The sequence below is a fragment of the Vigna unguiculata genome, chromosome 1, assembly GCF_037176805.1.
Source record: "Vigna unguiculata cultivar grain cowpea cultivar isolate G323 ecotype 2 chromosome 1, ASM3717680v1, whole genome shotgun sequence".
Taxonomy (NCBI): domain Eukaryota; kingdom Viridiplantae; phylum Streptophyta; class Magnoliopsida; order Fabales; family Fabaceae; genus Vigna; species Vigna unguiculata.
In genome coordinates, this window is record NC_140792.1 from 34,525,621 (window position 1) to 34,538,139 (window position 12,519).

The 12,519-nt window shown below is 33.2% G+C and overlaps 1 protein-coding gene across 3 annotated transcripts; it reads left to right on the forward strand.

The window, feature by feature from the left end:
* The first annotated feature begins 3,289 nt into the window (after positions 1–3,289).
* On the forward strand, positions 3,290–9,623 carry LOC114184845 (zinc finger CCCH domain-containing protein 36-like). Of its 3 annotated transcripts, XM_028072188.2 has the most exons (4): positions 3,290–3,599; positions 4,774–5,810; positions 6,140–7,408; positions 8,614–9,623. In XM_028072188.2, exons 3-4 carry the CDS (start codon positions 7,164–7,166, stop codon positions 9,362–9,364), a joined length of 996 nt encoding a protein of 331 aa, XP_027927989.1. In that variant the 5' UTR covers positions 3,290–3,599; positions 4,774–5,810; positions 6,140–7,163; the 3' UTR covers positions 9,365–9,623. The 3 variants fall into 3 exon arrangements, with proteins under 3 accessions (XP_027927989.1, XP_027927998.1, XP_027928007.1); XM_028072197.2 differs by lacking the exons at positions 4,774–5,810; positions 6,140–7,408 and adding an exon at positions 3,999–4,059 and having other exon boundaries at positions 3,295–3,599; XM_028072206.2 differs by lacking the exons at positions 3,290–3,599; positions 4,774–5,810; positions 6,140–7,408 and adding an exon at positions 7,463–7,682.
* Positions 9,624–12,519: the final 2,896 nt, after the last annotated feature.

Genomic DNA, 12,519 nt, shown 5'->3' on the forward strand with positions numbered 1-12,519 from the left:
AATTTGGGACCAAATTAAGACAAAAAAAAAACTTGAGGACCAAACTGATATTATTTGACAAATAGAAAGACCAAAAGAGTAATTTAACCTAAAATTTTAAAATAATAAAATAATAAAATGACATGTGATGAGAACTCAGTAATCAACATTACATGATAAAATAATGATCACATGAACCTCTTAACAAACACATTACCCAAATAATAGAAAAAGTTAACTACAGAGACTCAATTGAAAAATTTTTATTAGTCAATAGACTACAAAATTTTACGAGGAACTCAATTGAAATATCTCAAATTTATCAATTTTTTTTAATTTGAGACTGAAATGGTATCAAAATAACAAATATAAGGACCAAATTGATATTTAGATAATAATTTGACACGTGTCACTATACTGACTTGTGACGTGACACGATACTGACGTGACACATGACAAAAATAATGTTTAAAAAAAAAATGAGAAGCTGACACGTAAGACATACATAATGTTGTTAGTACCATACTATCTGAAATTACCTAATTGTTACACAATTTAAAAAATGTGGACAAACAAAATATGGAGACCTATGTGATATTTTGGTGCAAAAATGAGGACCAATGGAATATTTTAACCTATTTTTTAATATACTATATTTTGTATTTATTATGAGAATAATATCAGATATTGCATGATATTATGTGAATAATTTTATTGATTTAATATTATTTTCTAACATGGAAGGGAAGTCCTTAAGCTCTCAAAGTTTGGAGCCCTGGAGTTGAGCAAATAGGCCTAAAAGTTTGGTTTGAGACAATCGAGTTGAATTAAAGTATGTGTATTTAGTTATTTGAGTCGGTGGACACTTAATATTGTTTTACCTTAGCGGGTATAATTTTTTTTTCTACCTCGGAGAGTAGTTTTATAATTTTCTATGTTGACAAGTAGTTAATGTTAGAAAAATATTACTCAAATAATCTAGGTTGAGGCACGCATAGCGCTATCTTTAGAGAAAAAACACTCATTCTGCACATGGCTAAACAAATACATAATCATATATGTTTCAAATCATATGTGTTTCTCTCTAAAGATACAACAACCTGTCAAATCGATTGAGTGCATTGAAGGATCTCCAAACCTTATGAACACCACTGTTTTAAGTTTTAAGAGATAGTATAGAGAAGAAAAGAAGAACACTTTTGAAAAAACTCTAGTGTTTTTGTTGTCTCTGTTGTTGTATTTTTTCCCGTGCACCTAGGTGGTATTTATAGGTAGAAAATTGGGACAAATAGTAAATTGTAATAAGAATATAGTCGGTAGTCATAAAAAACATTAACTCATAAATTAAAGGTCTATAAAAACACGAGTAACAACAAATTTTTTTATTTTTATTATTTATTTTTTAAATTATATTGAAATATTTCTAACAGTTAATATTTTAAAAGTTTGAGAACTAAAATGTATCAAAGATTCAGATAATGACGAATTAGAATATTGCGTCAAAGTTCAGGGATTAAAAATATACTTAACCTAAATAGATATATAAATGTTTTTACCAAATTTGGCTAAGATATCTTTGAGGTGGATGTAGACTCTCAAAACCCCAAGTTGTTGCCTTCTATGAAGAAATCTTTAAACTTTGAAGAAAATAGAGGACAAATCCACATGCAAAATACACTATAATGCTCAAGTCAGTATGAGTTTAAATTACAACAAAGAAAACCCTTTAAAGTAATGTAACCGACATGAGTTTTACATTTCACATGTGCACATTATGGTTGGACCAAATTAAAAAGTTGGTTCTTTAAGCAAAACGCCTCTAAAACTTCAACATGGTTCCCGTAGTGAGAGAAATAAATATGGTCAGAGTGTTATCCTTTACGGTGAGGTGCATAATAAAAGAATAATTCAGAATAACAAATGTAAGGTTTCATGGATATGGTTGAAGTTAAACCAAAGATATTGCGGATTCTGCAAACAGAGTCAAGTATTTCTCCACTGAATTTGTTGTGGGAGAAGTTGATGAGTTGAAAGTATGGGTGACAATGCAGGCCAGGCCGATCCGTTTAGGCCCGACCCACATAAGGCTCGCTTCGCCCCACATATTCCTTAGCCCACTTTTTTTTAATTTTTTTTAAAATTTAATGATCAAACTTTAAATGTTTAAAAATTGTGAAACTTTTAAGAAGTTCACAAAATTAAGTAAAGACTTTGAGGAATTAGATGATAAATTGATAATTCAACATTTTCATCATATTCATACTATGACATACACAATGTATTATTTACATTTAGCAAATTAAAAAATACATAATACTTGTGTTTTCCAGTTATACAAGAATTTGAAACGTTGATGCAAGAGTCTATGAAAAAAGTAATTAATATACACAAGTGCAAGTTTTTTTTTTTAATTTTATGCGGGCCGCGGCCTTATGCGAGAAGGGCCACTACAGGCCTACGGGCTCACTACACTGACCCACCTCGTGTTTTTTTCGCAGGCCTGCGGACCAGCCCAACGAGTCAAGCCCTAATTGCCACCCCTAGTTGAATGCGAATTTTAGATACTGTGATATATGAGAAAACATCGTTTGTTAAAGAGGTATATAAAACATGAGACAAGAGGTAGTAAAATTTGTCTAATCAATAGACTACAAAATTATGAAGTTATGAAATTATATAATTAAAAAATTTCAAAAATTGTTAAATTGTTAAACTATAAAATTACAAAATTACTAATTTATAAAATTTAAAATTTTTAAATTTTATATTAATAAACTATGAAATTATAAAATTTAAAAATCATAAAATTAGATATTACAAAAACTAAACAAAATTGAGAAGATAACAGTTTCATTACCCAGCTAACAACTAACACCTAATTAAGAAGGAAATATAAGAATAAAAGAAAATATTTAACAACATACACCTAACTAAAGAGGAAATCTAAGAATAAAAAAATTAATAGAAACTTAAGTAAAATTTTAAATTTATCATAAACATCAAATTTAACTAAACCAAATTATAACATTACAAGATATATTTATAGGTATCTTAAAAATATTTTATAATATATTAAGTATATGTAGAATTATATAAATATAAATAAAATTAAAATAAAATAAAATATACTTTATATGACAACATCAATAATCATCATGTGATGAGAGAAGGAAACAGCATAAAAATGTCATAACAAATCCAACCCAGATTTAAATAACATCATCAAATTAATATTAATATATTTATACATATCATCACGAGAAATAAAATAAAGATTATCTTTTCTCAATCTTTATCATTTTTATTCATTTATAGCCTCATCAAACTCTTTCCTTTCTCTACGCTCGTTGTTGCAAAACCCCTCTTTCAGGATCACCACTCCTAGGGTTAGGGTTTTTCCTCATTCAGTTTCTATCCATTCTTCTTCGTCTCTTCATTTCCTCTCACCGATTGTAAGCTTAGGTTGGTAACCATAGGTTTGTAAGCTTAGGTTTTTTCTGCTATCTTATATAACTAGAACTCGGCCATTTCTCCCGGATCTCGTTCCATGGATACTCGCAAGAGGGGAAGGCTGGAACTCGGTTTTAACTCCAATGGTGGATTTAAGAAATCCAAGCAAGGTTTGATTTTGAGCATTTTTGGTTTCCTTGGTTTTGGTATTTTTCTTTGCTTTGGTTTGTTGGGCTTCAAAAGTTGTTTGCCTTTGTTTTCTTCGTTTGTGTTTTGTGGGGTGCACTTTGAGGGGAGAAAATTTTCTCTCGCGCTTATGAGCATAGCTTTTGCTGTGTTATAATTGTTTTCAGATTTGTCTGTTTTTCAGTAGTTTGGGCTGTGGAAAACCTAACCTATGATTTCCCTGTCTAATGAACTCAGAACGTACGAAAAATTCTAAAATGTTGTCGCTCAAAAGTAATTATATTATAATGTTGTTGGTTAATACTAATAGCTTTGGAATAAAATTTACTAGAATAAATAAGCGAAGGGAATAACTGAGAATAAGTAATAATGTTTTGCAACAGAAATGGAGTCCTTATCAACTGGTGTAGGAAGCAAATCGAAGCCTTGTACCAAGTTTTTCAGGTTCTAATCTATTCCTATCTAATAAGTATTTTGGAACTGCCAATCCATTCTTAATGGTGTTTTATTATAATTAGTGTAAGAATTAATTGTTTTGTTGCTTTAAAACTTAATTGGGTAATTTTGCGAATTAACTGGGCATTCAAAGCTTTTATACAGGTACATACCGTTCTTTGTCTAAACAAGTTGAAACAGAAATAGCAGGGTAAAAAACGATAACAAGTGGATGCAATATCGTTGGTTTCAAGATCACTTTATTGGTGATAGATTGATCATTTCCCACTTAATGTTTACCTTTCAGCTTAATTAATCTGTTTCCCTTATAATTATGTTTAACTTCAATTTTTTAGCCTTTAATGTGTTCTATTGCTTTTGAACCCACCTTTCAATTGGTAAGCTATTAACAATTGAACTTCAATTGGTTGGGTTAGGTATGGTGTCAAAACTATGTTTAAAATTTTGGTGGTTTTGTACTTTATCAAATAAAGCGAACGCAGTTCACCTAAAGGACCCAAAGACGCATCACCTTAAGAGAACTTAAGCACCCGAATTCTGATTTGCTGTTCTATTTTTCTTTTCTACTTTGCATAGCCGCAAAACGGTATGATGTTAACCAAGGTGCCCTTTCTCTGTTAGTGTTTGCATTGTACCTATTTATTTCCTCTATTGGTTTTCCTTCATAGCAATAAGAAAAATATAGCACTATGTGCATTTCAGGAACACAACATCTATCCTTTTCTTTTCCTATTATGGTATCAGAACTCTGGTTTGCTACATTCGCTGTGGAGATTGACCCATCTCAGGAACACTCGTCACAATATTAATTCCACTCATATGCTAACCCATCTTTGGTTCTCTTTTCTTCCATTCTCGACGGACCAAACTACCACCAATGGTCACGTTCCTTTCGGATGAGCTTGGTCTCCAAGTATAAGTTGGGTTTTGTTGATGGCACTATCTCTGCTCCAGCATGCACCATGCGCATATACTGGCGTGGGAGAGAGCAAACATGATGGTCTTGTCATGGCTTCTCCTTTCCCTATGTCTTTCCATAGCCCAGAGTGTCATATGGAGAGATACCGCTTCAAGCATCTGGTCTGACCTTGAAGAGTGGTTCTCGCGAGAGTGTCACCATCTATTTCACTGAATTAAAAACTGGAGGTGTTTCGTCCGATCTCGGTTTGCACCTGGTGTTCATGCAAAGCCTCGTTGAACGCTGAAAAATATAAAACCCAAGAACAAGTGATAAAAAGTTTTTGAAGATTGAATGACATGTATTACGTTTTGGAGTCCCAAATCATGTTGATGGATTCCCTACCTCCTTTAAGTCATGTTTTCTCCTTGGTTGTTCAGTAAGAGATATAATTTTTTGGGTAAATTGCGGAACATTTCCAAAGTTATAGCTGCTGTAGGTACAGGAAGAGGAAGAGGGTGCAATTTTTTTTTGTCATGGTGGGAGACCCTGGACGTGACAATGGTAATAAGGTTTGCAGCCACCGCGGTAAGATGGGTCACACTGTGGCTTCTTGCTACAACATGACTTCTCGCTGCACTTCAAGTTCACTAAGCAAAACCTCAAGCATTCTTACATGAATGCAGATTTTTGTAAAGATGAAATCGATGGCAAGCAACATGAATCTGATTCTTTGAAGGAAAATCAGGGGCAACAACAGTTTGGTTTCACGAAACCAAGGCTTGATAACTCTTCTACAATAGTCACAAATCTTCACCAACAGTCATCTTTCCAACCAAGTGTATGTAACTTCCATCCCATCAGATTCAGCAACACACACTAGTTAAACCTTTCCCTCTTTCAGTACATGGATACTAGACAGTGTTGAGGTTGATCATTTTTCTTGTCTTTTCCATTTTGCATCATTTCATTAGATTAAGCCCATACGTGTCACCTTACCAAATGGAAATAAAGTTGCTGCCAAATAGTTAGGGATTGTTTTTCTAACCCGAAATCACGTTCTGCATAATGTGCTTTACATTCCTTGTTTTAATTTTTTAATCTGTTTCAGAAATGGTTAGAAGTCTCTCATGTCTTCTCATTTTTGATTCCATTCATTGTAAAATCCAGGACAAAAACTCCTTGAAGATGATTGGTTGATACCCTTTACATACTCAGGGTGCCTTCTTGTCAAACCTTCTCACATGTCGAACCTCCTACCAGCATATCACAGTCGGAAGTTTAGCCACTCTAAGTACTGATACCCTTTGGCATTTTCGTCCTGGTCATGTTTCCTACAAACGTCAAAAGTAATGAATCCTACATTTGTGGTGTTTGTCATTTATCTACACAAAAGAGGCTCCTCTTTCCCATTAGCAGTTCAATCTCCACTAAATATTTTGATCTTATACACACTAATTTATTGGGACCTTATTCTATTCCATCTATTCATGAACATAAATATTTTCTCATAATCATTGATGATCACTCACGTTATACTTGGATTTTTTTCTTTAAAACAATAGTTTGAATCTGCAAAAATATTTCAGAATTTTGTCACCTTTATACAAACTCAATTTAACTCAATGATAAAAACCATAAGGAGTGACAATGGAATAGATTTTTTCATGACTGATTTTTATGCTAATGAAGGGATAATGCATCAAACCTCATGTTAACACACTTGAACAAAATAACATTGTTGAGAGAAAACATTGGTACCTTTTGAATGTAGCAAGAGCGTTGGTGATACAATCTAATTTACCAAGAATATACTGGTCTTTTGCTATGTCACATGCTGCTTTTATCATCAACATGTGCCTACACCCGTTTTGAAAATTTCTTCTCCACATAAGGTTTTGCATAAAGTTGAACCAAAATTTTCTCGACTAAAGGTTTTCAAGTCTTTTTGTTTTGCCAGTACCTCACCTGTTCATTGAACCAAGTTTGATCCTTAGGCTTGTAAATGTGTTTTCTTAGGATATGAAATTGACACAAAAGGGTACATCTTATTGAATATTCACACTACAGAGCTCTTTGTTTCCAGACATCTTTTCATTTGAAAGGGTGTTTCCATATTGCGAAATAGAGACCGAAGGTAGTGAGGCTGACATATGTACTTTCCCTAATGGTGAATATCTAGTCTCCTTAACCCATGATCCTCAAGTTCATATTCCTACTGATGTTAGTCAACCTCTTGACCCCAAAATTGTTCCAAACACAACTGTCCTCAAGCTCAACCTATCCTACATCCGTTTCAGAAGAAACGAACTCCCGTCGAACACCTGAAACCACTACACCTGAAACCAATGTTTCAACTGAAATGAACACTGCAAAAGTTCACATGATTTCCCCTCCTGGATTGAATAAAGTCTTGCCAGGACTGAGTAAACAACGAAGGTATTATATGGTCTTAAACAAGCCATCAAGGAATTGTTCGCTAAACTCTCCTTATATCTCCTCTCTACTGGCTATACTCAGTATATGCATTATTATTCTGTATTTGTTAGTCATCTAATAACTCTTTCACAACAGTTTTAGTATACGTGGATGATATGATTTTGGCAAGAAATATTGATCAAGAAATAGTACAAGCCCATCATGATTCCTTCCGCATTAAAGACTTGGGGGAATTATGGATTTTTCTTGGTTTTGAAGTGGCGTGGACAAAAAGGTATGCTGATGAGCCCCCGATAATATGCATTGGAATTACCAAGTGACCAAGGTTTTTTCGGGTTGCAAAAAACATCTATACCGATTGATGATACCAAGAAGATTTCAATAGACTTAGGAGCTTGATGATTTTATAAGCTATAGACGTTTCATAGGAAGACTCATGTATCTCAAACACACGACCATATATAACCTATGTTGTGCACCATCTCGCACAATTCCTTTCTAAGCTGACAATCGTCCATCACAATGCTGTCCTAAGGATCCCACGCTACATAAGAAAACTGCACTAGGCCTAGGATTATTTTTCCCATCTGATTGTGACCTTCAATTGAAAGCCTATAGTGACAGTGATTGGGCCTCTTGTGCTGAGACAAGGAGATTCCTCTATATTCCACAAACTTTCCGTTGACAATGCTGTTTGGTTACCAGTTGGCAATCTAAAATATATATATTCATTTATTTGCAGTTGTATATTTATGCTTAAGTTCTTTGGTTGCTTGTTCCTGATTTTTTTTTTATTGGTGTCTGTCTCTACTGTGATTATATTTCAGATTGAGTAGAGATGACATTAAATTATTATTTTGGATGGGTAAAACTAGAAGCTATACTCATTTATATTAAGTTTTTTAGGCTGTCTGTTATACTTGTTGCTCTGACCTGGTTGATCCTAAGAAGTGGGTCTTGATCGGAGATCTGCCTGTATGACTTTGTCTTTCTCCTGTTTGGCTTAGTGCTCTATCTGTATTGTTTCCTTTTCAATTTGGAGGAACCATTCTGAAAGTTTGTGACCTTTAAGCATTTCAGCTTATTACTTGTTTGTCCTATTTTAAAACTCCTTCTAAATAAGCCAATAATTTCTTGACGTTACATTGTATACTTAAAGAAGTGGAAATGAGTTTGGTGTAACCTGATTGTGAATTGTGTTGCAGCACTTCTGGTTGTCCGTTTGGTGAGGGTTGCCACTTCCTGCATTACGTTCCTGGTGGCTATAATGCTGTTGCCCATATAATGAATCTAACACCTGCAGCACCTCCAGCATCAAGAAATGTAGCAGCTCTGCCACCTGTGCCAAATGGGTCTGCACCAGCTGCTGTAAAGACCCGCATATGCAACAAATTTAATACTGCAGAAGGTTGCAAATTTGGTGACAAATGCCACTTTGCCCATGGTGAATGGGAACTTGGGAAGCAAATTGCTCCATCATTTGATGACCATCGAGCGTTGGGGCCCACTGCAGCAGGTCGTTTTGGTGGTCGAATGGAGCCTTCTCCTGGTCCTGCTACAAGTTTTGGTTCCCATGCCACTGCCAAGATCAGCGTAGAAGCATCCCTTGCTGGTGCAATCATTGGGAAGGGTGGTGTGAACTCAAAACAGATATGCCGCCAAACTGGAGCCAAACTTTCGATCAGGGAGCATGAATCGGATCCTAATATTAGAAACATTGAACTAGAGGGAAATTTTGAGCAAATCAAGGAAGCTAGTAATATGGTGAAGGATTTGCTACTGACCCTGCAAATGTCTGCATCAAAAGCTAACCCAGGTGTTCCTGGTGCACCTACTCGAGAGCATGGAAGCAATTTTAAGACGAAGCTGTGCGAGAATTTTTCCAAAGGGTCTTGCACATTTGGAGAGAGATGCCACTTTGCTCATGGAGCTGCCGAATTGCGTAAATCAGTATGAAGTTTGTGTTTGTGAGGTACATTAGGCAGAGCTATTATTATTGTTGTGCATTGCCACTTTAGCAGTACTGAATGTTAGTTTTGTTGTTGAGTTGCGTTTTATTTAGCTTGTTTTCTTTATCAATTGCAGCTTCTGCTTTCGTGTTCGCTTTAGGTGACCCACTTAGTTGGAAATCATGGTTCTTTTTTATGTAGTATGGTAAAGTAAATGTAATTGCTTTATTATTGATTAATTTATCTACGATATTATTTTCTTCTAATTTCTTTTTTTTCGATGAATTCGAAAGTTCTATCTCCATCTCTTTAAACTGTGAAATTAGTTTTATTCTATGTAAAAATTTAAAATTTATATTCGTAAAATTATGTTAAAATGAGCATGAAAAAAAAGTAGTATCCTCTCTTTTAATATTTAAAAAAAATGTTTAAATATAGTTTTGATCTTTGTTTTGTTTTAGATGTCTTTTTGGTTTAGTTTGTTCTCATTTCTTTTTGTATTCAATTTATTTTTTGTTTTGTTAAATTATGATTAATATTGTTCTTTATGTTGATTCCATTTAAATTGAATATGATAGAGCATATAAACAAACACCAATCATTAGTTAATGATTGTTTGTGTTTTATTATATTTTAGTTAAATTTATTTAACTTAGTCTCATTCTCCACTTGATCACTGTTACTTGTCGTGGTCACTATCACCAAATTAAAATCACCGAAACTATCAAATTAAACTTACAACCACCACTAGGACTTGACAAAGTTAATTAGATACTAAATTACAAATTAATTTTATTCAATTAAACTAAAATAATTGAACTACCTATAACCTATGAACAGCCCAGACACGACACAAACATGGACACAGCGATATATATAAGAATTAAAACAATTATAGTCTAAAAAATTGAAAATTAATATTTATATAAAAAACAACCAATTATAATTCATGATCTAACAAAAATCAAGATAAACAATTATAAAAAAAACAAAGTTTAATAAAAGAAAAACAATAAAACGTATGTAAATCATAATGTTTAGCTCTTATATTTATTCATCTTTATTGAAAAATGTTTTTTCTAATTCTGATTTATCAAGAGATAGGCTAGCAATTTGAAGAATTCTGCTGTCTTCTAATGAAAAGTCATCTCCTCCAATATTTCACAATTTAGTTTCCTCTTCTTTGTACTTTGAGGAATTTCTTGAGAGAAGACGAAGATTACTATAGACAAATACTAAATCTTTCGCCCTTTTAGGAGTCATCTTATTTCTTTTCAAAGAATGTATAAAAGAGTAGGTACTCCAATTTCTTTCACAACAACAAGAAAAAGAAGGTTGTTTGAATAGCTTAAGAGCTATCTTTTGAAGTGTTGGTGCCTGAGATCCATGAACAATCCACCATGATTTTGTATCCATTTTAGTTATATCCCTTATAGCGTCGACATCTGCAAAATCTTCTCTTTTATTGAAAAGTTTGCAAACTCTAAATTTGCTTGTCTCCTTATATCCACATCATCAAAGTATTTCATAAAATATATTTTTTCTTTCAAGAGTAAGTTCTGCATTTTCATGTGAGGCAAGTCTTTGTGAATCTTCACTTAACCATTCATCACTATAATATATTAAAGAACATAAGCATAAATTAACATAATATTATATATTATAGATAAGATATATACAAAAAAGTATATAATAATAAAATAATTTAATAATATATTACCTTGGATTTAAAGAATGAGCAAGACAAGAAGAGATGTGCTACTCTTAGTCCAACGATAAATTAATACCGAGTTTACTGTCTCAAAAAAAGTTGAATGTTCAACTTGTGCTTCGTATATGATCTTTCTCACATCTTTAATCATTGAATTTCACATCTCATACACTAAATGAAGAGTAGCCATATTCGTATATGTTTTTCTAAGAACATTATAAATAAGGGCGATAAAAGCAAGTATATAGTCAACCTTCATCCACCAATTATCATTCAATAAAGTTTCTTTGACTGTCCGTGCATTATCAACATTATCCTCTTTGTAATCAGACCATTCATTGTTAATTACCATCTCTTGGAGTCTTCTTTTCAAACTTCTAAATCTTTTAAGCATGATAATGGTTGAAGCAAATTTGGTTGGAGCAATAGAAATAAACTTCAATGAATTGAAGTTATTAAACATTGATAATCTCATAGAGTGCCCCATAATAAAGTTTTTAATAAATGTAACATCATCGACAATTTGTGAAATTCAATAAAATTCTTCATAAAGATCACTATTTCTTTTTGTATTTTTTGCCGCATAAATATTTTTCAATGCAAGATTCAAGATGTGAACTACACAAGGAGTCCAATAGATTGAAGAAAATTTTGATTCTATGATCATACCTGCTGCCTTACATAGTGCTGCATTGTCTGTGATAATTTGTACCACATTTTTTTGTTCAATTTCCATAATTACATCTCTCATGTGTTTGGCAATAAAATCCTTGTCTTTTGTCTCACTAGATCCATCTATTGCTTTCAAAATCATTGGTCTACTCTCATTGATAGCCATAAAATTGATAAGAGGTCTTCTTTGAGGGTCGCTCCACCCATCTCTAACAATTGTCACACCTTTTTGCTTCCATGAATCTTTTATAGGTTGCAGAAGATTTTCTACATGAGTTCTTTCTTTTTCAAGTAGTGGACCTCTCAATTTATTATCTGATGGTGATACATATCCACTATTGGCAACGTAAGAAAAGACACTCCTATAATAAGGACTTATTGCGAGATAAAATGCTAATCCTGAAGAATAAAACATCCTTGCAATTTCACAATCAAGAGCATCTCTAGCTTGAAGGTTGAAAGAAGCTTCTAGAGGACCTTTGAGTTTTTTGTGAACACCACCACTGCTTGTCTGCTTTCTTTCCTCAGATACAGATGGTAGAGAGACCTTTTTCTTCTTTGAATTTTCTAGTTTCAAAGTTGCTTCATTATCCAATCTTTTAAGCTCAACAAGTTTTGACAGATTCACCTTGGACAAACTCTAACCCCTTTTCCCTTAATTTTTAATAGATGAGCTCTCACTCGAGTGTAAGATTCATTAAATTCAAAATCACACAAACTACAGTTGACCATATAGTTTCCACCATCGAGAGTTTTTTTATCTTTGTAAAATATCTCCA

Bases quoted from the DNA above. Each gene is read 5' to 3' on its own strand.
- LOC114184845 (XM_028072188.2), top strand. From the start codon at position 7,164: ATGATCCTCAAGTTCATATTCCTACTGATGTTAGTCAACCTCTTGACC. The intron at 7,409-8,613 runs GTATTATATGGT...ATTGTGTTGCAG, and splicing joins GGACTGAGTAAACAACGAAG to CACTTCTGGTTGTCCGTTTG.